The sequence below is a fragment of the Lepidochelys kempii genome, chromosome 16 (genome assembly GCF_965140285.1).
Source record: "Lepidochelys kempii isolate rLepKem1 chromosome 16, rLepKem1.hap1, whole genome shotgun sequence".
In the NCBI taxonomy this organism is placed as follows: Eukaryota; Metazoa; Chordata; order Testudines; family Cheloniidae; genus Lepidochelys; species Lepidochelys kempii.
In genome coordinates, this window is record NC_136395.1 from 21,134,503 (window position 1) to 21,160,312 (window position 25,810).

Below are 25,810 nucleotides of genomic sequence, written 5' to 3' on the forward strand. Positions count from 1 at the left end.
CATTTATGGCAATGGAAATAAATACTTGATTCCTGTCGCCCCAACAGTATTTATATGCCAGGGACGTACGGTAAAATCCTCTTACCAAGCTCTCTCGCTCTAACAGAAGAATAACACAACGGTAAATCATTTCCCACATGGGAAAGGAGAATAATGTTGTGACCCAGGGAATCAATATGGGGAATGAGAGAGACGTAGGCCACACTTCAATAATGGAAATTTATGCAAGAGGAAAAACCCTCTTATATAAATAGCTGAGGAAGGAAACATGCTTATTTAAGGAGCCTAAGTGCAGGTTTGCCATTAGACAGCTGGTGGAAGACACAAAAGGGGGCGGGCCATAAGAATCCCTCTGTCAAAGAGTACTCAGAGAGGGAAAACTTATGGGACTGAACTCGGAGGAAGTGCAAAGAGCAGCTCACGGTAGACAGAGATGGCAGAGCCTGGTTCATGCCCTAAGCAATGTCTGACAGCATGGGAAGGATCAGAAGCCCCGCATTGGGGAGCTAGCTTAGGAGTGCCTGTGTTTTATATCATTGGCAACATCAAAAGGCAAGAGGGTTGACATTTAGAATGAAAAGGATCAAATTGTCTGTACTCTGGGCTTGGTGTTAAAATTTAAGGCTTTGCCTGTGTGATGTTCTTAGTTTAAGGGAGGAAAAGCATATAAATGGAACATTTTTTCTGGCATTTAAGTCTCTTCTCAAGGCTGTCTATTGATAAATTTAAGTAGGATATCGATGCTAATATCCATGGTGCACTTGCCTTATTGATTCCGAGACACGGAAGCTGCAATAAATGATTAACTGAAAGTGTTGTTTGCCATATAAATTACTGCCAGCTGCACAAGCCTTTGTTTTCTATACTTTGTCTTCCGCTAAGTATCAGACGTTCACCAAAACTAAGGTTACAGTCTGGAGAGCTTCACCAATGCAGGGGATATTGTGGTGGGGTTAGTGGTTTGCATCAAGTAGTATAGATCTCGCTCCTTGACATCAGTTTTCGATGCTCGGAGAAACAAATTCAGCCCTGAAGTCTGCAGTGAATCCATGAAACACATGCGCACGCGCACCCACAGGTCCCTAGTGCTGCCAGCCTGGGAGAGGTGGTGGCCTTGGTGGAGGAATGAGCACTCAGCTAATGACTGCTGCAGTGAGGGACACCCTGAAGATGCATCATTTTGTTGTGTGTCTCTTCTCCACAAACAGCCCACGCACAAAGAGCTCCTGCCCAGGGTTTGACGATGGTGAGGAGAAGAGTAATGGAACTCTACCCAGCTTCCCACACCCAAACAAAACTCCACTTAGAGGAAGGATGGTCTTGTGGCTAAAACAATGGACTGGGACTTGGCAGATCCGCGTTCAGTGCATGACTCTGCCACAGATTGAGTGAGCTTGGGCAAATCACTGCATCTCTTTCTACCTTAGTTTCCCATCTCTAACACAGAGTAATAATATTACCTACCTCCCACCCTGTCTCTCTATTCTTCTCCAAGTGCCAGTCCCTATGCGTGTTCCACACCTGGGTGCACATGGGCCCAAGTCCAGAAATTCTGACAAGCGGGGTCACGAGCACAGTGGTTCACCTTGTGCTCCGGACTGAGGCAGTGCCTCTCCTGTTCCTTTTTACCACCTCATGGTGTCCCTGCGTCCACAGATTTCTCCAGCTTTTATCCTTATACTTTGTAAATACATTTGTGAGTAGTTGATTGATAGTTTATATTTGCATAGTTGGAATTTTTAATATAGTTGGTGTAGGTAGTTTTTTCCCCCCATCCTGTGAGCTCCCTCCACACGGTCTGGGACTGTGCCCAGAGTCCCACGCTCAAGAACTGTATCTCCTGCCTTTTCTCTTTCTCTGTGAGCAACGATCACCAGTGCTGTCTCTGTTGTTTGGGTGAGACGTACATTGCTGCAAAGTGCAGCTCCTGTCGCTCTTTTCCGCCGCGAACTTGCAAAGCTCAGATTCAGAACATACCTTATGGAGAAGGCTCTGGGGCTTCACTCTGATCCAGGCCAGGGTAGACCTCTCCTTTACGTTGGTCCTGTCAGATGAGCAGTGCCCCTCTGAGCACAAGCTTAGGAGCGGAGTCTGCAGGTGGCTCTTCCCCCGGCTCAGAAGAAAGCCAAAAGAGGCTCTTGCATCCCCCCAGAGGGGCTGAATTTCTTTTCTCCCAAAATTGCAGCCTGCAGAAAAAAAACCACTGGCGCATCCAACTGCCATGAACTGGCCCAGATCGATTCTTGTTCCTGATGCCAGCTTTCCAGAAAACCAGGGAGTTATTCTGTGTTTTCTTCCTGGCGGGACAGTGCCTAGGAACCATGTTTCCGCTGTTCGCATGTCATCACCATTAAACTTCATTTTGGTGGAACTGTGTGACACAGTGTCAAAGTGGTCCTGGAAAGGAGCCTCTCATAGCCTGTGTTAATACTTTCCAGTGCACTGCCAGACTCTTGGGCGGGGGTGGGGGTGGGTATGTTAGTAGCTGAACTAAGGGTTGCTTTTAGTTCTGAATGTTGGGCTGGAGAGAATTCACCATCAATGTGCAGTGTGAGACAGGAATTCACAGAGTCAGCCCCCTGGAAAGTGATGCTACCACTGTCCACAGGGACACACTCCGAGGGAGGTGAGCCTGGGGAATATCCATCTCTCCCCAGAGGAGCTGAATTCCCATGTGTTGGGAAGAGGGGGAAGCCGAGTGATCTCAGCAAGGGATGGGGCAGTTAGAATAGCCAGAAGCCAGCACTGGGTCTAAGAATGGTTTGCTTCTCCACATGGCCCCACAGACATTCATTTACCTAAGTCACAGCCACCATGCATTTTGCTTGCTCTTCGACAACCACATGTTCTCCTGAAATGGTAGACGTGGCCTTCCCAAGCGGGCTTCAAAAAATATCAGTAGGGTGCATGGAACATGCAGGTGGGAATTGGGGTGAAGGCCCTTGAGACAAATTTGTCTCTGGCGACTTAGTGGAGTTACCCCAGGGATGGATTAGGCCCCTTGTGAGTTTCTCATATTCACATTGGTTGGCAGCTTCACAGCTGTTCAAAAGAAGGGGACCTTTCTTCTGAGAGGGATTCCGAGTGCACCTGATCGCTGGAATTCATTTCACTGCTGGCTAGAACTGCAGCTTCATTTCTCTTGTTTGTCTCTCCCCCTCCATCTTGTCTGCCTGATAAATGTTGCTCTCTGAATAAGATTAACCGACGTGTTACTGGAGAGGCCACTGAAGTCTTCCCCATGGATGCAGTTACTGACCATCACGTTCTATTTCATCATAGTTAGCTTGAATGTTGGCTGGTAGGTTTCTGTCCTTCTCTCTCCTAGTACAAAATTTTGACCTGTACGTTCTGTACCATTTTATATTCCTCTGCAGCAAACCGAGTAAGCTACCGCTTACCAGAGCGATATGTATCCCTCCTAGATCTGGGAACATACAATAGAAGGTACTAGCTGTAGTTCAACCCACAGTGAGTGGACACCATCCTTCTGATTGAACTTGAAACAAGTCTGGATGCTGCCTGGCTTTCCTATCTAGCTACACCATGTTTTGTAGGCAGGTGGTATGGTGGAGCTGGGTGCGTTCCCATAATTATTGCTTGGTTGGTTTGTTTTTTTATGTATCCATTCTTTCTGTCTTTAGCCTTCTCTTTGAGGCAGTGCCTCACAATGGCAGGACACTGTTGGTAGGAAGCACTCAGCATCTTCAGTGCTTAGATATCTCTCTTGGTGACTTTGGATTGATTAGAGTCTGGAAACAAGACTATAGAAATAGGCAGTAAGGTGGGGAAGCAGTGAACCCTGGAGAATGGGCATTGGGGAAGAGCAGTGGCTCTTCAGTTCAGATGAGCTTGTGCAACTTCTGTTATCTTTGCGTGCACAAAACTTTCCTCTGAAATTACCCCAGTGTTTCCCAGGGGCGTTAGGTCTAAACCAGAAACCCCAAATGGACAGTCCTTACGTGCTGAGAATGGGGTTTGGGAGCTCCTTTTCCTGTGGCAGATAAACACAGGGGGCCAGATTTTCAGCGGGTGTGAATCAGAGTGGCTGAGGATCTGGCCCAGTGCCTTTCCAGAGATGGACAGCAAGATGTCCTCTGTGTCTGAACTTTGCTTGGTACAGTGGGTGTGTTTGGGTGAGGGCAGGGGGAAGGCATCAAGGAACCAGTTACTGCTCTTTTATTCTGTGCTGGCCCAATCCTGGCATCAACTAGCGCCATGTAGGAGCTGCTCTAACTTCTATCTCTAGCCGAAGATCCCTAAGGGACCTAATACCAGTAAAGAATCAGCGTAGCAAAAAGCAGCTCCCCCACAGCCATTCCCACCAATCCCTGGCCGTGCCTCCCAACCCCTGGCCATGCCCGTGTCAGCGTGTGGGACGGCTGGTGAAGAAGCTGTCTCTGGCCAGCTTTGCCATACTGAGGAGTTCCACCAGGAAACTTCTTTGCTGACCCAGCTATGGCCTGTGTGCATCTGCTTTGCACCGCCTGAGCAGCACAGAGTCCAGACCAGAACAAGGAATCTGGCCAGGCTTCTTCCAGCAGGTTTGCCGTCCAAGCAGCACCGGAGATAGGGCAAACTCCACTCCTTTTCCTTGCTGTGCGTTGCTGTCCTGTGTGATGATATCCCACTGCATCCAAAACTGGAGAAACTGCTGCGATCACACAAACCAAGCAGGAAATAGCAGTCGGGAGCCCTTTCTCATGCTCCCTCCGGCAGTCCTGGGACATATCACACAGTGCAGACTTTGGGAAAGCTGCAAGATGAAGCTCGGGGCCATATCCCCCCACCCCATCCCTCCCTCCCTGTTACAGACTTACCTGTTTATTGGCACCGGTGGTTCCCAACTTAGCAAGAATTCTCTCCATTTCCCATGTCCTGAGAACCGCAATCTGTTAATTCTGGGGACCCACCATCACAGATCATGCTATGATTTTACTGTTATACATTTATATAGCACATCCTTGGTGCACACGCCACTTTACACAGTGAGTGAAGAAGCCACGGCTTCATCCCAACTCTGCTACTGCCAAGCTCCAGCACCCTGCTCTGACCACTCGAGCAGGGTGTTCTGTTCCCCCAGCTTGAGACCATAAAAGTCCTCCCCAACCTCCACAATCACTGCAAGTTCCATCTTCATTGCTGCAAAAGAAACCCACGCTCATTCCCAAAGGCATGCACCAATGATGTGCCTTGTTACCTTCTTTGTGTTTGGAAAGAGATGTGTCCATTCAGGATTGGGGCCCCATCGTGCCAGCAGAGAGAGAGACGTGATCCATGCCCCACAGAGTCTACAATAGAGGAGCAGTGCCTTGAAGGCCAGGAGCATTCCCCCTCCTGTAAACTATATGATCCCTGACTCTGAACATTCAATAAGCTTCCCACTATAGGACTGTCTTTTCCCTTCTTCTTGCTGCATTTTCCCTAGGGCTTGCAGTATGGTTTGCACATTGCTCCACACTCCCCCCTTCGGTGTTAGCCCACTGAAGCTGAAGGAGTTAAACTGAGGATGAATTTAGGCTGTTGTGACGCATTAAGTTACTTCCGCCTGCAGTTTCAAGACCTCTCTGTGACTCTTTTTCTCCTAGGAATTTCTCAGATAAATCACTGAGTTTATAGAGACCAAACTTTCCCCTTGTTCTATCCTAAAATGACTTAGTCAGAGCCCAGGTCCTGCAGTAACACAGTTGCCATTGACCCATGCCTAATCTCCTCCTCCTTATGCCCTGGCTGTGCATCAACTCCCCGGTGAATTACACACGCTCAGGAAATCCTGGGACGTCCACAGCATGGCCGTCTCCTGTCGATTCATTAAAGTGGCAGCTGGCATGACTCGGGGGTGAGGACCAAAAGGAGTCCAGAGAGAAATAGGGAATTCAGCTTTCCAGCTTGTTGTTCTACAAGAATATAAAAGCAGGCAAATGGCCACATCCTACTGCAAGAGCAAAGTTCAAGAGAGAACAATTATTTATAGCTATAAGTTTAGACTGCAAAATTCTGTCCCTTCAGTTTAATGTGTTTGTTACTTCTGTCCGCCTGATGCTTTGTTCTTCAGACCATGCCATTAAAAATTCTACTACTAATAATCATTCAACTTTAAAGGGACACTATTGTCAGGTTGAAAAATCACATCCATCCCTCCATCTCCTTAACCTGTGCGCCTGTGTTACTTTTAACTATTGATGCAGTTTGTTTATATTCTGCACTTCACTCAACTTTGACGACAATAGATTCATAATTTTCACTTTTGTTTACCGTCAGTTTCACTTGTTGCTTCCCAGTGCTGCAGCATTTGCAGGGGGGATGTTTAAATCCATTTTTTAAAAGGGCTTTTCATTTAAAAAAAAGCATGACCATGTTTCTATTAACTTTAGATTTTGCATAACTTAAAAAAAACCCACACATACAAATTTTGGGTCCAAGTTACAGGACAGAGTTACAATTTAACTTTTTATTTCTCAGCTTTTTTTCATTTCCAGCAATATAAAGCTCTGTCTTTGAAAGAGGCATATTTGGTTCAAAAGCCAAAGAAAAAGGAATCTAAGGCTGAATTAGGTAACTTAGGTCCCCAGTATTTTTTAGGGATACAGACACTACCTGGCCAAAGAGCCCCAAGGTTCCTAACAATATATGTCTAACACCTAACTTCATAAAAAAGGCGGTGGAACGGAAATCCCCAGTAACCTGTCCCTCCCAACGCTCCATAAATAAAACAGCCACCCTCTCACAGAAGGCTAGAGAGGAAACTAAATATTCCTGAGGCTGTGCTTTGAGGATGCCAGCAAAAGACGTTGGCTTACAAGGAGAGGGGGAGTATTGCAAATGGAGAGGGGATGCTGCCCCTGCCGCTGTCTACTCCTACTAATACCCTGGGATGCTCGGTACTTCCAATTCTGCTGGCTCATAGCTGCTGTGAGGGGATGGCCGACATAAAACAAATACTGAATAGAGCTGGACAGTCCAATGGTTGTGGTGCTAGTCTGGGACTCAGTCTGCTTTACCACAAACTTCCTGTGTGACCTTGGGCTAGTTACTCAGTCAGTCCATGCCTCAGTTTTCCCTTCTGTAATATGGGGGCACTCATACCTCACAGGAATGTTGTGAGGATACATACATTGCGAGGCACAGAGATCTCCTGCTGATGGGGCTATGTAAGTACCAAAGATAGGCTGGTAATAGCAATGTCCAGAAAGGATGCTCTTCACCGCTGGTTTGTCTTCTTTTGTCATTTGCTCTCCCAGTGGATCCTTATGTCCACCGTAGAACTATAGTTGAGAGGTTGGGATGGCAGCAGGATAGGATCAGGCAGAATTAGGGAAAGAGGGAGACACGAGAGAGAAAATGTGCATCCCATTGACCATCCATTGACGGCCTTTTGCATGCGTGACGGAGATGGATGTAATCCCTGGCATGAACAGCTCTGGCTAATCCAACGACCCAGATTCCCCAATGCTTTCTGTCCATGTACTTCTCAGTTCTGGCAGCAGAGTACATGCGTGCAGAATTTCTATGGAGACTATTTGTCTTCAGTGACATTTTGGTCCCGGGGGCAGCCCTGCTGAAAGAGTGAGAGAAGCTCTCCCAGACAGGATCAGCAGGGTGGCCTCCCTGATTGTGTGCTGTAGCTTCAGGATTCTGGGGAGAGCTCAAAAAGACAATGGATTGGACAATCGCTTGGACGCCAGTCCTGGGGTGTAACCGAGGCTAGATGCTGAAGTACGGCCATCCTTGCTCACGTTCACAGGGTTAAACTAATTGCCATATGTGAGGTCAGGGAGGGATTTCCCCCCAGCGCACATTGGCAGGGACCTTGCATTTTATCTGCTTCCTCCGGGGAATCATCTCTGTTAGGATTGGGTAGACGATGACCAAACCACCTTGGCCAGACACGGTCGGGTCTGCGCAGGGACGATCCCCACTCCACTTCCCTACCTTTGTGTGTGGTGTTGCTAGCTTTATGCAGACATTACTGAAGGCAAAGAGTGACAGGTCTTCCCCCTCAGCATTCTGTACTGCTCCATAAGCCCTGCCTGGTGGACAGAGCTTATGCCACTTAGCTCACCGTATTGACTGGGTGGACACAGGCAATCAGAAACTTGTTCAGGATGTGTGCAGCTCAGTTGTGTCCAGGAAACAATCTGTAGCGTAGAGGGAACTGACCATTGATGCTTGGCTATCGTCTTGGGTTTGGGAACAAAAGACTCGGGAACTATGAGATCTTACCAAAGCTGGGAAAGCTCTCTTCTGAACTTGAGTGTTTGGGTGTAGTATTAACCTCTGGGCTCTTTACCACCTGAAACTCTGCTCCAGGTCCCTTAACAACGGCTCCGGCTCGTACATTCTCACAGGGGTGTCGGCAAGCAAACATACTGCAGCTGCTGGAAAACAGTCCCTCCACACAATGGCTGGTGGACTTCTTGGAGGTGCGTGGGCAGTTGTGTTACTTTGATCTGCGAATACCAGAGGACAGTGGCCTGATTGTCATGAGTGCTGATCAGTGATAAATTGAAGTCCCCCCTGGAACAGGAAGCTGTTTGTCAAGAGCTCTCAAAGGCATTTCTTAAAGCATGTGGGCATCTGTGTTAAAAACAGGGACTGAGGAACAGCTTTGCTAGGCCCATCTCTTGCATCATTTAAAACTGGACCAGATCATGTATTGGTGAATATACTCCTGGGGGGAAAAATCCCAGCAGGCCTTTTCCATCAATGAGCGCTAGGATTCTTTGATCACTAATCAGGTGTGTCCTCTCCACTCAATAGTCGCACCTCCATGACGGCCATGTGCTATTAAAAAAAAAAGCATCTTGCAAAATAGGGCAGATTGATGGGGTAGTGGGAAAAGACTTTTTACAAACAAAGATCCAGGGCACGTGTCAGCTCAACTTTGGCATCTGCAGCTATTGCACCTCTCTGGGGTATTTCCAAGCAGTTGGTAATGGCTCTGATGCTAATACAGCCTGAAAGTGGGAATTGGGCTAAAAAATATGAGAGATTGAGAGAGGAGGAGGAGCAATGTGGATGTAGAAGAAATGCACCACGGAGCGGAGATATGGTTTAAGTAACAAGAAGGGCATCCCTTCCCCTGTACCCCTGCACAGGGCGGCTCATTGGAAAGTGAGTAACTCCGGTTCATATACCATGCACGCACCAGAGTGCAGCACGTGGCTTTGTTCCCAGCTAGGAAAGCAACAGCAATAATGTGTTCGAGTGGGATCGGAAACTAGCTCAAGACAGTGACACAAGTGGTCAGAAGAGATAGCATGAAACAGAAGGGCTTGAAAAGAAGAGAAAGGAAAGGCCAAGGAACGTGAAGGGGAAGAACCAGGTTAAAATCCCCATTGTTAATTAAACAGTGGGTATGATAATAATTTATGCAGCAACTGGACTGCTGTCCCGCACCACCATAATCTATTCTGAATCTCGGAATAGCATTTCTCAGAAGTACTCTCTTCCCCTCTGGGCGGGGACCTTGGCCCAGATCCTTGAGCATAATTAGGTTCCTAACTGCCACTGAAATTAGAGTGTCCTTGTGATTGTATTTGTCTGTATTTGCAAAAAGAAAAGGAGGACTTGTGGCCCCTTAGAGACTAACCAATTTATTTGAGCATGAGCTTTTGCTGTAGCTCACGAAAGCTTATGCTCAAATAAATTGGTTAGTCTCTAAGGTGCCACAAGTCCTCCTTTTCTTCTTGTGATTGTAGATATCTCTGAAGCTCCATGCACAGCTAAATAAATAAAAAGTGCTACATAAATAAAAAGATTTCCCTCTGACCTGGTGTACAGTAGGTCTGTTTCGGAATAGATTGCGCTTCATTACCACAGGAAAATTCTCTCCATCCGTCTGTCCATCTATCTATCTTTTCACACCCTGCCCATCACATACTGGGATTGAGTGCTGGGTCCAATGAAAAGCTTCAATTCCATTACATTAGTTTCCGGTGAGAGCAACATGCACCGTGAGAAAATGGCATCACCCCATCCAAGTTATTATTCCTGTAAGTACACATTTTCGTCTTGGAAAAACGTGCTTATCTGTATTAGTGCAGGGTAAGTGGTCATTAGAAGCTGCCACAGCCTGTTGCTTTTCCTGAATAAACAAACAAATGCTGTAATATTAGCACGAATGGAGGCTCTCAAAATGCTTCATTCTGGCAACTCTGCTGGTGGGAAATCCAGTCTCCTTTTGTCCCCATTGCTGCCCTCATTAAAATTCTTCTTGGACACAAAAGCACTTTGGGATGTTGAATCTGGCTGTGCAAATGGCAGGTGGCTTTGACGCGGCGCCCAGGGACATGGATGCAAAGTCCACGTGTTGGAACAGAACGTCATGCACATTGCTGTTTGACGGTGCCACATTTGTGAGAGACCTTAAAGGTACAGGTCACTGGGGAGCGTAAGCAGGAGGGGATTAGATCTTCTAGCTCCTGCTTGGAAGTGGCTTTGCCTGTTACATCTTCCTCCCTGCCAACCTCCTCCCCAGAAACTGAAATGGACAGAAAGGCTGTGCAGGAAAGATGAACGTAGTTACACGGCAAAGCTTCTCATGGAGTCAGGAAAAGCAGCCAAGATCGAGCCCAATGTAGCCTGAATTCTCAAGCAAGATTGTTGGTACCAAAGGGTAGGTTACACAAACTGGGGAGCAGTCTTAGGCATGACCAAAGCAGATGGTTCTTAGGGTACCCCATCCAAAGGGGTATTGAATCGGCACTGCAGTCCCCATGGAAACTTGCAGACAAGTCAGTCGTAAATCACCGCTCTCCAGCATCACAGACCCTCCCTGTTGTCCTTCTCCATTCCAGCAGCATGTCACCTGTTGCTCAATCATGTGTCATTGGGTCTCTGACAGACCCCAGGACCTTTTGCTCTCAGCTCTCGGGGCACAACTGCAGCTGATGTAGTTGAGGGGGCAGGTGTTGGGTCCTGGGCTGCATTTTGGCATCTCCATGCATCTGAAGAAGTGGGTTTTCTACCCATGGAAGCTTATGCCCAAATAAATCTGTTAATCTTTAAGGTGCCAGCAGACTCCTCATTATTTTGGCCTAGAGGCACCTGTCAGATCTCACTGAGCAGAAAAAGGACAGTCCTTTCAGAGGACGGGTTAATACAGTTGAGAGACTAGGTGAGTTACTGAGCTGGTTGCTTAGCGCACGCCCCCATTAAAGAGCACCAGGCACTGATGGGTCTGATGATGACAACCGTTAAGGTTCCATCTCAGAGTACTGACTAAGGAGGGGACTTCTCTGGGAATTGGTTATCCAGCCCCTTCCCAGCTCAGAGGGCAAGGCACAGGCAGAGAGACAGATATAAGAGTGGCATGACCTCACTCCACTGGCAGAGCACCTTATATCCTAGTGGTTTAGGCATCTTCAGTCCCAACCCCAGAAGATACCTCAGCTCTTTAGAAGACACCTCAGCTCTTTGTAATATTGCTAAAGAAAAGTGCTAAAAAAATCACGAGTCAGGCTCCACAAATGCGGAGATTGGGGTTAAAAATCATGATTGTTAGTAATACTACCTTTGGAGCTCTGGTCATTCACTTTTTAGTTTTTGCGCCTGTAAGGATCACATTTTCAAGCTTTTCTCTGCAACCATGTGGGCTAAAATCTTCCTTTTCTTTTTTACTGGGAGCTGAGATTCTGGTGTATTCACACGACTCCAGGAGCTGGGGCTTTAAGTATCATGAGACTCATTATAAAATCACAAGCTTTGGTGACGCGGCAGTAGTAACCAATATTTTCCCTTTCCTAGTTAAAGCTCTAATTGCCAACCTCTTGTTCTTTTCCAGCAGCTGGTGGATTTATTACTCATCCACACCCTCATGGTGGTAGCTCATCTTCACATGCTCTAAAAGATAGTGTCTTGTTATTAATTTCACTCTGCAAGGATAAAATATCTACCTATTAAAGTGATCAGGCAAAGTATTGGTGGGGGGTGTATTTTTTTCCTGAATCTTCTTAGAGGCCACCTTTTATTCTGTTTCCTTGCTTCTCACTGGCTGCTTAAGAACAAAACCAGACCAAATCACAGGGGCTAAAGGGATGCTGCGAAAAATACTCTGTAAAGAACTTGGCAGACTTTGTACTTATAGGTCAGAGGGAATCTCATAAAAAGTTCTCTCGTGTCTCATGACTAGCGCTTTGTGGAGGATGGAAGTTCTATTTCACAAAGGATTTTGAGATTTCCAAATCTGATATCATTCCAAATTGGAGCAAAAACTGAATATTTCCATATTCTCCGCAAAAAAAATTCTGAGAATAAATATTGTTTCCGGTTGATTGAAACATTTCATGTTGATTTTGACTTTTAATTATTTTTTTAAAGTCTTTTCAAAATGAAAAATCAAAAGATTTTGTCCCCAAAATGTTGCAATGGGCTATTTTGACTGTGTTGGAACTTCCCCTTCCTCCCCCATTTTTCTTCTTAAATGAAAATTCTGACAAAATTAACCTGATTTTGTGAACAGAACTGCATATTCCAGTGGAATATGGTTCCACTGAAGTTTCTCCAGCCCGCTTTATTAATGACAGTTACTTTGTTATGTACCACTCTGGGGTAGAACTTTGACTTTGAATAAAAAATCATTTAATAAATATATTGGAATCAAATCACAGGTTTGTCCTAATCAGAGATGGAAAAGGCCCACTATATCAACAAAGCCAGGATAACATAACACAAGAACTAGGGGTCACCAAATGAAATTAATAGGCAGCAGGTTTAAAACAAACAAAAGGAAGTATTTTTTCACACAATACACAGTCAAAACCTGTGGAACTCCTTGCCAGAGGATGTTGTGAAGGCCAAGACCATAACAGGGTTCAAAAAAGAACTAGATAAATTTGTGGAGGATAGTTCCATCCATGGCTGTTAGCCAGGTTGGGCAGGTATGGTGTTCCTAGCCTCTGTTTGCCAGAAGGTGGGAATGGGCGACAGGGGATGGATCACTTGATGATTACCTGTTCTTTTAATTCTCTCTGGGGCACCTAGCATTGGCCACTGTTGGAAGACAGGATACTGGGCTAGATGGACCTTTGGTCTGACCCAATATGGCCATTCTTATGTTTTTATGATACAGTGTCCTCTGACAGAGGGATATTAAAACTGAAAGAATTCCCAGTTCTCAGTCACGCATCTGATTCACAGGACATCAATGTACTCAAAAGTCTGCTGCTGATGCTGTGTAATAAGAGGCTCCTTTCATGAGATGAGGTTCCTGATCTTAAGGGACGTGAAACAGGGTATCTGCTGATTCCAGACCCAGCTTGGCTGGTTGAATCCTTCCCCGCTCTGATCAGCAGTAGCTTTGTGCAGAGGGGAAAGGGCAATGTTCTGCAGCCCCTTGCTCATAATTACTGTTTTTATTACAGTAAAGGCTAGACGGGCCAACTGAGATCAGATTCCGACGGGATAGACACACAGCACTGGATAGTCTTTGACACTGAGAAGTTACGATCTAAACATGAAAGACAGACTAGACAGAGGGGGAAGTCGAGGACCAGAAATTGTGGCCAATTTCACACAGCAGGTCAGAGTCCAGAACAGAACCCAGGTTTCATGAATTCCAGGCCAGCGCCCAATCCACACTGTCTTGTCTTTCACCTCTCACATGTGATGTAGGGGAGAGAGGCTCAAAACTAGCCCCTCTGGCACTGAGAATTCTTTTTCCAGTTTGCCATGCAGTATTGTTGCAATTCCCCACACGATTCCCGTTCCAGTTGTGCTGACATAGTCACATGCTGCTGCGCCGTGGTGTTCCTTTGGGATGTTGGGTTGTCGCCACTGTACCCTGAAAAACCACGAAGGATTGCTCTGGGTCATCCAGGGTGTGAGCTGGATGTGCTGTGTACAGTAGAAGGGCCCGAAATGCAATGTCTGTATCAGAATCCACACCCTCCCCAGGTTCAGGGGGTTCACCTCTAAGGTTGGTTTCAGCCCCATCATAGAGACAGGACTAGCCACGAAGTCTGGAGCTGGTATCAGTAGTGTTCTGACCCGGAGTTTTGGTTCCCACATTATTCCTTTATCAAGATGTACAGAAGTTGCACAGTCTGCTGAGACAGGCATCCTGCAGCTGCATTGAGAAAATACTAAGAAGTGCTAGGATCCAGGCCACCCATGCCCTTTGCCTCCTTGAGAGAGTCACATTCCTAGGAGAGAGGACAGTAGGGTTATAATCTCATGAGGCCTTCCCTACACAACTAACACACTTTGAGAGAGCCGTCCCTTAACGTCATTGTATAGTGTCCTGTGGAGGGAACACTCTCCCACCCCTTGTAGAGAGGGACCCCTTTTTGAAATGACAAAACCAAGCCAAAATCTTTGCAACTATGTGTAAATAAAGGAAAGACGAAACCAGCATAAAACAAGAAAAAAGCAGCGACCACCAAACGATATAATGATTTTTGTTTCTAAATTTTATTCTGTTACAGGGATGGAGCACCATCCATCCCGGCCCACAAGACTTCTGGGAAGCCAAGAAGAACAAGGTATTCCCATTTCAATATTACCAGACAAGCTGCCATGCAGCTACCAAGTTTATATATCTATATATCTAGAGTTAAAACAGCCACCGCCAAAATCTAATTGCAAACTGCTCCATGTACTCTGTCAGCAGCAGTGCCTTTTCCCCTGTGACTAGCCCCTAGGCCAGGCGGGAGTAGGGAACAGATTCAGCAACAGTGTCCCAAGTCTACATGACTAGGGCTTCCCTGACAGCCACTAAAGAACTTGTCCCTGGCACCCTTCTCCCAGATTGCATGATAATAAGCAGTCCATCTGCTTGACTCCCAAAACTAGCAGATCCATCTGTATCCTCAGCTTTCCCTCCCAGCTACCTCCTAGTCCCCCCCAGTTCAACCCACCCCATTGTGTTCTCTGCACGTAAAAAAACAAATGGATCCCCCCCTCTTTCCAAACACACACGTTTCGTTTAGAACATCTCTCTCCTGTGGACAAGGGTCAGCTCTGGTTAGGTTTCTCCAGGCACGTGGGGGAGGGGGAAGGATTCTCGCCCATGGCTGAATAGCGGCTGATGAACATACTGTAGAGATCTCCGCTGGAAAGAGCTTGGGGTTCCAGGATGGAGAGGGAAAAGGAGGCAAGGAAGAGCTGGTGGAGTAGAGGTGTCTGCATTAAGGAAGCCTGGGCCTGAAGGGTTAAACCCAGTCCCTTCATCAGGTTTGCTTGCTCCTTGCAAAGTGCAAATTCTGTTTCTCCCTCTCTCTACCTCTCACCTTCTCCTTGAACTTCTGAAGCATAGGCATATTACCTCACGCACTTGGTCTCTCTAATATCCTGGGACCCACCTGGCTGCAGCAACACTGCACGCTTGTGTAACTAGTCATCATTTTATAGCTGTAATTTGTCTTCGCCAGGGCACATCTAGAGATGCCGAATCCTCTTTATTGTCAGTGATGATCATTTTTGTCTTAAAAAACAAGCACTAAAACCTACAAAAAGCGCAGATCTCTGTGGCAGGGTCTAAAAGTCGTCCTCCGTCCGGCGGCTGTTGGCAGCCTGCGTGAGACGCATTTGTGGGCCTCAGCGTAGAGCCTACGCATCACAAATATCCTGGCTGCTAGTAGCTTAGCCGTTGGCAGTCTCAGCTGAGAAGCTACAGTATGAATGGGCCATGGAGGCAGAGCTCATCTCCCATCCGCAGAGGTCCGGACTGAGACGATATTGGGAAGTCTGCACTGCCCATTAGGGTGGATAAACTGAGGACTTTGGCTGACAGGAGTGTTGATCCAGCCCCTGGCATTCCAGTCTCTTGTCCATGCCTGCGTCCAAGCAGGGATCCTCTGGGAAGCATCCACTGAGTCCTTGGCCTCCTTGCAACAGCAGCCGTTGTCTGGGGTTTTTTTGCTCGGTGTTGCCTTCTGGTTCCTTCCTTTGACCCTGCCTTCCGTTGCCGTTTGGTCATTCTTTATGCTGATATCTGGTTTCTGTGGCCCCACCCGCAATTGAGGGGGCGGCCTTTCGTTTTGGTAGACTCCGCCCACCAAGCCCAGTCACCAGATAGGCCGGCACCTTGCATCTGCACTACGTTCATACACAAAAGGTCGGAGGGGCTTAGGCTCTGCTCCACACAGAACATCACTCAAGGAGCTGCCGGGTACTTGCTGCTCTGTCATCTCCCTGCTGTGACCTATATGCAGCAGACACCCCAAGCATGTTCTCAACACTAGTTAAAAATGCATCCGTGAGAGGAAAACAGCAATACCCCTTGTCTGTCTGCAAATAGCAGCCCATTGCCTGGTCTCTCCTCTGGACATTCAGAACAGTGATGGTATGAAGAGCGTCCTTTGGGTCACTGGGGCACTAGTGCCCATGTTTAATCAGTTCCGTTTCCTTCACACTGCGTACAAGTCTCCTTTGATTGGTTCTGTTTGTTTGTTTGTTTTTGTTGGCAATGCTGACCTAAAAAAAAATGGACCCTGTGGCATTTCTAATGAGCGTGCTTAACTGATTTCCATACTCGGGGCTCGGGGATATCACTTGCTAACACGTGCTCAGACAGGCCACGTGGGGCTTTAACATCCAGTGCTGAATCAATAGGGAATAGCTCTCCAGTCGATAACACAGCTTGGGAGGATGAGCTAATTATTCCGTGTGCAGCAGAGCGGTCCGGTCACTGCTTCATAGCTCAGCGCACATCTGCCTTTCGCCCATGGTGGGGCACTGCAAGGTTCCAGAGCTGCGGGACTGCTCCTTAGGAGCATGCCCTGAGCCCAGCACAGAGCCTGAGAGGCCAGGCAGTGTTGCAGGATGGAGGAAAGTGAGAGGAATTGCCTCACTCACTTGCAGGGCAAGGAGTGACTGCAGCATCTGCTGCAGCTCTGAAGCCAGCTATGTCGGGGAGAGCATGGGTAGAGCTGCATGGCAGCAGATCCCACCACCAACTATGCCCTGCCCCCTGCAATGACTACATGCTGTCATACAAGGCAGGGGCTTGCAGGGAGCATTGTTCTGTGACACGCACAGCTCCTCTCTGCAGGAGTGCTCCACGGATTCTGCTAGAATGCTTTTGTGGCCACAGGGATGGGGCTGGAATGGTTGTTAAGGGGCTGTCCAATTTGAGCTTCAGCCCACTGCTGTGGCTGCCGCCACTGTCTCCATGAAGTGCTGATGCTTTGAGGCCTTACAAGAAAGTTGGCTTCCCAGTCTGGGGCACAGGAGCAGCTTCTGCTGCAGAGATCCCTCATTCGGAAGTGTGATGTTGTAAAACTAACAGCTGCAGGTGGTGCATTGAACTGGGAGGGAGGTACATGTGCTGTGATTTGATTGTTTCGTTTTTTGGAGTGCCCCAGCGATGGGAGCGAACGTGCACCTGGAGGGGAGAACCCAGGCCATGTATCAATCTGGTTACGTGGAAAACCTTGCCTCATGTTTAGGATGGCATGGCTTCTGCTTCATTCTGTCCGCCCCTCAGGGGTGCAAATGTGCATGAGATGTGAAATCCAGCGTGGACACACAATCCCAAACCTTTCCAGAGCAATCGCTGCTTTCGCAGTCATCTTTGGAAACCATTCAGGCTCCAACCCCCACTTTGTGTTTGCATATCCCATCGCTTCAGCATGCGGTGTGTCCCTGGGGGACGCTTGCATGAAAACAGGGGGGGTAAATTCACTGATACGTTCCATCTGCTTTGCACTGCCCCGCTGACAGGACCCATCCGCAAACTCGGCTTTAGTGGCTGATGAAACCAAGTTGACAGCTGTTTTGCATCACTTGAGTGTACCAATGAAGGTGGCCTCAAATCTCCCTTTCTAAAGAGCTCACCTGCTGCTCTGGCCTAGTTCTGTATGATCTGGCCTCCCTCCGCACTACTGCTCTGTCTAGTCTCCTGAGTGATCTCCCTTAGTGAGGTACCCCCTTCCTGAAGTGCCCCCACAATCAGAATGTTTTCCTGAATGTCTAAGATAAGTTTTCACTTTCCTGGTTTCAGGCCCGTGACCTCCTTGTTAAATGATCTAATCCCATTCTTGTATGTTACCGCCTCTTCCCCCCGCAGGTTCAGCATGTCTCAAACCTGTGGCATCACGGTTCTGCATTCTGTGGCCCATCAGAATTCATGGTGACAGGGGAAAGAGAAATCTCCTATAAATCCAAACATTTACCCACAAGACTTGTTACTCAATTGCCTAGTAGCATAGACAATGTAATGGTTAAAAAACAAAGTGTTGGAAGTGAATCCAGATGCGTGTTATTCTAGCCCTGGGCTTCTCTTGAGTAGAGACTGTTCATTGGGCAGAACTTTCTGATATGGGCAAGAATCCACTAAAGACTGGAATGAGACTGTTGTGCTAGTTTTCCTTTGTGACTTCGTCCAGATTTGCACCCACATGCGTGATGCGTTTCATCCTCGCTGCGGAGGGAGGTAGAATTCGGTGATGATGGAAAATCGTAGCTATCGCTTTTCATTGTTGTCAGACCTTTAGTTTTCATGTGGTTGGTAAGAGGAGCGGATGGAAGAAAGAGCTTACAAGCGATGGTGTGTGTGTGTGTGAGAAGCTGTGGTTGGAAAGGAGAGAGGAGGAGGTACCCATGTCAGAAGAGGTGGGGGAAAACCATATTCTGATATCGGGGAACTCCCTCTCTTTAAAACAGACCACAAAACAGATTATGCTACCCCGTCACGCCTTGTGACCCTGGAAGCTCTGAACCGGCAAATAAGCAAGTTTCCTCACTGGGAATTTAATGCATGGTTTCTGTTTTCATTTTGGACCGGGGGCATTTGATGACAACGTGCTACCTGCTTCTGCTAACCAGGTTCTGCTGGGCCAGAGCAAGCCTGCCTCAAGGGTTTAGACTTGGGTTGAGCAGAATTGAGAGTCGGCTTTCCACCAGCCATAAGCACAGACTGCCTGTGGAACAAACTTTTTGGTGTAGTGCTTTTCAGCAGTGATCCGTAATAACAACAATACTTATATAATCTCTCCCTCTCTCTGGCTTCTCTGTGTCTGTTCCATCTGTTGTCTATCATTTATATCATCAGCCAGATTCACTTTCTTCACTAGCAAAGTCTATTCAGGTGTCTCTCTGTCCCATCATGTTCTGTAAGATCTGCTCTCTCCATACCCGCATACAGCTTCTCATACCTGAGGGCATTTCAGTGGGTTTCCTTTGGGTCAGGATTCATAAATCTAAGGTCAGAAGGGACCACTGTGATCATCCAGTCAGACCTCTTGAGGTCATAGAAAGTCACCCAGTGACTCTTTCATTGGGCCCAATAACCTGTGGTTGAACTAGTGTGTTTATTTTAGAATGACTTCCACTCAATGTAAAAACTCCTGATGAGGGAGAATTTACCCTGTTCCCTTGGTAATTGTTACTTTCAGAGCAAGGACTTGTTGTCTGCACTCTTTCTTCGGAACTCGCTGCTATTGTATATTAGATCTTTGTAGCTTAAGTCATTGTTAAAATCCCATTTGCTCAGGGCTGCCTCTGTTGTAAGTTTTTAAATTGGGTTTTTGGCTTGCTCAGCGTCATTTGTAGCCAATTTATCTCCTGTAACATGCCCAAAGGAGTTCCAGTGAAGGGGGCCGCATCTGTGAGATTGAATGAAAGGTTGACATTATGAGCAATAAAGTTCTAGGCTTATGACAGTTGAGAGCGAGAGAGGCACCTCCGTCCCCCAGTAACAGGGAGATTCAGGGTCTAATGTCAGCCTATAAAAGTAAATAGAAAAATTCAAGTCAGACCAGGGCCAGATCCTAGGCTAATGTAAGATCAATTGGATCTATGCTGCTTTAGAACAGCCAAATATCAGGTTATGACTCCCCACTTAGCAGATGTTGCATTGTGCCTTTAGAGATGTAGCAAACACAGTACAAAACTTTAGATCAGTTTGCAAAACTAAGTACTTATTTTTACATAGCACCTTTTATCTCAAAGGATCCCAAATCACTTTAGACACTATAGAGATATGTAGTTACATATATATCTATGTACAAGAATCACTTTGCCCTCCACAGAGGTGCATCCACCTCTGGGGTGGAATGTGATTGCTGTTTAACAGCAGAGTGACAACACTACACTACAGTTTAAGACTGGAGGCTAACGATAAAATTGAAAAGCATTTGCATGATCTAGATATAGAGGATGAGTTTAAGACTAACACGATTGCCATATTCTGTTGTGTAATCTTTTAGCATGTGTTTGAATTTCCCATATTTTTTGTTGTTTTATGTTGCCACGTGGCATGGAGCCAGTTTACCTGATAATCTGATTTAAAAGCTTTATTGTGTTACGTACTGTGCCGATTTCAATGGAACAATCTCTGTGTCCTGTTACTTCCCATTAGTGTCACATAATCAGCTTCATCCAGCAAAGAGATAATGGATTAGGATAGCTGCTAATAGTGTTTTCTCTGCATTACTGAGCTTCTTTCAATATTGAGCAAAGAGCTGGGTGAAATGATGCGGTTGTTCCTCATGGCAAGCAATGGACACTCCATGGCTGGAGTCATTCTGGACTAGAATGGGCTAGATCGGTGCTACTCAAAGTGGTTGTCCGCGAGCCATCAGCTGCCGGTCTGTGCGTACACTGGAAAAAAAAATGCCGGTCCCCCACATCAAATAGCTTGAGAAGCACTGGGCTAGAATGTACTGCAGGAAACAATTCTGTTCTAGGGAGTGGATGAATGAGATGTCTATTGGCTCTTTTCCATTTCTAAAGCTTGATTTTGTATTTGGAAAGATCAGCTAATGCAAATAGCTCCATAATGTGCTGCTTTCCTAGGTTATTGCCATTAAAACGGTGTGTGCTACATTTAAATGGGGACTAGCGTGAATGATAATAATCAATAATAACCCACTTATACAGTATTTTTCTTCTTCAGAGCACTTTTTCAGACTTTAGCTAAGTCACAGGCCTGTCATCCTTGTGAGATAGGTAAGATTATCCTCATGGCATAGATTTGGGGAACTGAGGCAAAAAGGTTAAGTGATAAGCCCTTGGTCCCAGAGGGAATCAGTGTCAGAGTAAGAACCAGAACATAGGAGGATCCTGTCTCCCAGACCTGAATTTAGATGACTAGGCCATACCTCTCTCAAGGGAAGAAGCATCTTTCAGTAAAGTATGTGGCATCTTATGTTGTCTTGGCAAATGAACATGTTATGGTCCAAGAGAGGCGTGGGGAAGGCAGCTCTCTGGAGACAGAGACTATAGGACTGTGCCGATACCTCCGGGCAGCAAACTGGGAATGCGTATTGCAGTTATGCCCCCCGTCTCCACATACTGGTAGACAGTGCCACGTGGCTGGCAGTGTTACTGCCTCAGAAGGGAGGAAGGGTTGGCACGCTCTGCATTCCCTAGGAATCCCCTTGCAAAAGGCCTTTCTTTCTTGATCTGTGGGAGGTCTGGTGGCTGCTCGGGCACTTTCCTGCTGGCGTCTTGGGATGACAGCCAGGTAGGGAGGCCTGGAAAACAAGGGCTTTTGCAGTGGCTTTTCCCATATAATTAAAGGGTTTGCTTTCCAGATCTGTTGCGTTCCCTGGATGTGGTGTGGACAACTCGGGAGGCATTCCCTTTCCTCAGTGTTTGTGTGTGACTCAGGGCTGGATAGTGCACTGTAAGGTTCCGATCAGCCATCTTTTAATCTCCAGTTCTCGCTTGGTTTCTTTCCCCCTCCAAATGTCACAAGGGAGTGAATGGGGTTTTTTTTGCCCTTCTATGCTTTTTAAAATATTGGTGACTCATTGTCGCTTCTAATGCCAGGTTCTAGAGGGACAAGGATGTTCAAAGCAGAGCAGACACGTGGCAAGATGGGGATGGAATTCAGGTGAGACTGGACCAAGCTGGATGGGTGGGAGGGTTTCTTAGGCTGCGTGTTTTGCTTGTCTTAACACATGACATCAAAGCCCTGGACAACACGGAAGGGACTCGGGTGCAGAAAGAAACTCCCTCTCAGTGTCGAGGTGGCCAGTCTTCAAAGACACAAGTGAGGAGAAGGACTGTCTTGAGGTGAAGGCACAAGTGTTGGGATTCAGGAGGCTAGGGCTCAGTTCCTAGTTCTGCCACTGACTTCCTGTGTAGCCTTAGGCAAGTCACTTTCTCTCTCCCTGACTCAGTGCCCCGGCAGTAAAATGGGAATAATAACGCTTCCTTTGTGTGTCTGTCTTGTCTATTTAGATGCTCAGCAGTATGGGGCAGGAGTTGTCTCTTACTTGGTGCACGTACAGCATCTAGCATGACTGGGCCCTAATCTCAGCTGATGCCTCTAGGTGGTTTTGTAATAATAATAATGGCCTGGTGGCGGCCATCAAAGGCAGTGGAAATCAAGTAGCTGAAAAACCCTGCGTGACCTCTTTGGAAATTCAGCCTGAACAGCCTCCAGAAATGGTTGGGCTATCTGGACTCACACTTTACAATTATTATCTTCTTTCTTTTCTTCAGGATTGCCCCATCCTGCCACCCAGCCGCCCCATTTCCTCTCCCTATCCCAGCACTGATCCATTCCCTTCAGCTGCATCACCTGTGTCCAGCCCCCTCCTTAGCTCTTTACTGCAAGTTCCTTAACCTTTTAGCATTTCTTTCCGAGAGAGGGGTTCTTTGCAGCTGCCCAAACTTTGGTCAAGGACAAATTTGGGGGGCGGGATCTGGAGAAATCTCTTTAGGTTCTACTCCCAAACTCGTCTGCAGAGATGCACATGCCCAGTCCAGCTCTGTTCTTGGGCCACGAGAACTGTACTGCAACTCCTCTCAGAACTAATGCTTGCTTTGTTCCTCAGTTGGGTTCCAGAGGTCGGAGTCCCCACTGGCCATGCCAGTGAAAGGGTTAAGTCAAAGCGAACCCAGGCTTCCTACATGCCAGCAGATGCTTGTGCTACCATAGGTCAATGTTCCTTTCGATTCTGAAGCCTAGCGATCCTCACAGCTCCCCAAATCTCAATATTTTAACTCCCCATCCCAGAGCTGCGAACCACAGACTTACGGTGCCTCCCTTCTTCCCTGTTTGTGTCTGCAGCTGTGCAGGAGGAGAGGCAGCGAGGGAAGGACCGAAATGAGAACGAGGTGGAGTCAACAAGTAGCGCCAATGAGGACATGCCCGTGGAGAAGATCCTGGAAGCTGAACTCGCAGTGGAGCCAAAGACAGAGACGTACATTGAGGCAAATATGGGCTTGACTCCTAGCTCGGTAAGGACGCCTGCCCCTTTCCCCTGTGCGCTAATGCCATCCCATTTGTGGGAATGCAATGGAGTGAATCGGTGGTAAGGCCTTGAATGCTGTCACTGCATGACTATACAGACAAGCATGGTTAAAGGGAAAGGGGGGCCTTGGGCACTGGGACCGCAGGAGAGCTGTGTTCTAGTCCCAGCTCTGCCACACCTATCTGTGTGACCTTGGATAAAATGTTTGATTGCCCTGTGCCTCAGTTTCCCCATCTATAAAATGGGAATAACACTTCCCTTCCTCCTAGAGGTGTAGTGATGAAAAAACCATTGCATGTCTGTGAGGTGCTCAGGTGCTAGTGATGAAGTGCGGTTAGGAGGGTGCATAGAAATGATCTGTATTGTAGGAACACAGCTTGTTCTACTGCACGCTATATAAACAATGGAGTAAAAGCCTTGCCTTGAAAAACTTGCAATGAAAGGAACCCTATAAACACACCCTTTATCACTAAAGTGCAAAAATATTGCTGTATGTTTTTAAACACCACAAATTTGAGGATTGTTTGGATCCACTGTAAAATTTATATATACTGTATATATATGGATGAGGGCTTGGACTTTAAACCCACTCAGTGTTCTGAGGTGTTTGGATCCAGAGTTGTGGTTCAGCCCCTTCGAAAGGTGTGGACTCTAGTGGGACCCTTTTTGAACAGCAGATGCCCCATAAATAACCCACACATGGTCCCACCACTCCCATTAAAGAGCCCTGATTTATAAAGAGCATTTGTTTTTCTCATTTAGGTGGTGGTTCTCAGCTATAACAAGTCGGGCCTTATAGTCTATGAACTCCTGCTCCTCCGAGAATAGCTGCCATATTAGGGGAGGTCACCATGCAGTTTGAGCAAATTTATAATGCATCAGGCTCAGTGGGTGTGGCTAGTGACTCCACCCCAAAACCCTCCCCTTGGTTTTAACCAGGGGAACACTGGGGTGCTGAAGGACTGGGAAGTCTCTTAAGTAGAAACAACTGGTTGGAGGGAGGGGAGAAACAGTTGTTGTCATTTTACTTTTTTGCCCATGTTGTTTGAGCCGATATCAGACATGCATATTGAGTTTGCAGCTTCACTTGTGAAAAGGGCAGCCCTATGGAATGGCTTGATATGTAAAAACAAAAATGGAAGTACCTGGCCTGAATGAGTTTTTCCTTGGGGGAGGGGATAAGGGCCTTATAAAGTCCAAATGGTCCTAACTCTTCACAGTCTTGCTGGTGGTGGGGTGGAAAGTATAGGTTTCTTACATTTCTATGCAGTAAAGCTCATAGGGAGATTTCTGATTATTAGCATTTAGAGATCTTTGCTATAATGCATTGTAGTTATGTTCCTCCCACTGCCGAACATTCAAAAGTCATGCATCAGGCCCCCAAAATCGTATGATTTTTTTAAAGTAAACTAATAAACGGGGGGGTGTGTGTATTTTTTTAAGCCTTTAAAGTAAACTTGGGTCACATGTTTCCAACTTTTCTCTGTAATTATCAGGGCTACAAACTAGGGTGCTGTTTTAAAGGAAAGCTGAGCTTTTCGTGTACTGCTATGACTCCAGCATCTGGAGCATTAAAAACCACATCCAGTATTGTGAGGCTTGTGGTGCAGGCATGAGAGCTGGCAACACGGAGCGTTATGTTTATGCACTATGTGGTGTTAATCATTTTGCTTAATCTTGTTAAGGATTTGAGAGTTTGATTCTGACTCAAGTGACACTGGGCACTTCAGAGAATAAAAACCTGCGGGATAAGATAGGGTGGAGGGTGAACGCTCAGAAAGCAGCTAATAGTTGGTGGGGGGGGGGGAAGGGCAGAGATTATAAGAAAAAAATATAGTAATCTATGCATATATTGTATATAAATCATCTACTTGAGCCAGTCTAGCAATGTTCTTCTGTTTCCTAATAGAGAACACAGGCTGCCCTTTAGCTGGGGAAACAGGTTTAGTTTTTTGTTTTTTAATTAATTTCTCCTCTTGGGGAAGAGAGTCAAAGTTTAAACTGTCAAAAAAAGAAGAAGATTCATGACCGCATGCTAGTGGGGCAGACCCAAACTAAGTGGGGTAGGTTTGGAAAACTTTACACTCACTGAGCTTTGCCTGTCCCCGGTCCTGGCACAGCTGAATGTCGTAGAGAACCACCAGCTCTCAGCATTAAAATGAATAACTTCTGCGCCACCAGTGGTTTGAGGCCCACTACGCTCAGATCGAATAGATCGGCAGATACGGTCTTCTAATCAACTTGCAACATGTCTGTATACTGCTACAAACTAGCTGATCATTTCTTCAGGTGTTGTAGGGCAGAGCCAAGCATAGTAAGGGAGATGTTTGCAGAATGTGTATGAGCTTCCACTAAAAGTCTTTTGTCACTGCACATGTTCTCCCCAACAGCTTCCTCATTGTCTTCTGTAACCGGAAATCCACGCTGATGATGTAGATTTTTTACCCCAGATTTAATTGCACTATTTCTCCCAGATCCTTTTCCATTCCTAAGGCCTCTTCCTTCAAGAGGTGGTGCTGGATGATGGCAAAAATCTCTACTCAGCTCTTTGCAGAGAGGCACCTCTGCTTTTAATTGTAAGAAGCGTGGGGAGCATGTTCTAAGTCAGTTATTTTGGTTTACTCCAAGCCATGCTAATGTGTCCAGAGCACTCAGAAAGA

The 25,810-nt window shown here is 46.7% G+C and overlaps 1 protein-coding gene across 3 annotated transcripts in view; it reads left to right on the forward strand.

Annotated features, from left to right (window-relative positions):
- Window positions 1-25,810, forward strand: part of RXRA (retinoid X receptor alpha) — a 231,978-nt gene that overhangs the window by 175,114 nt on the left and 31,054 nt on the right. For 2 of the 3 annotated variants that reach the window (XM_073314208.2, XM_073314210.2), the window contains exon 5: window positions 22,967-23,136. In XM_073314208.2, coding sequence (XP_073170309.1) covers window positions 22,967-23,136 — 170 coding nt within the window. Of the gene's footprint in view, window positions 1-14,426; window positions 14,484-22,966; window positions 23,137-25,810 lie in introns of all 3 variants that reach the window. The other variant, XM_073314209.2, reaches the window with a different exon arrangement.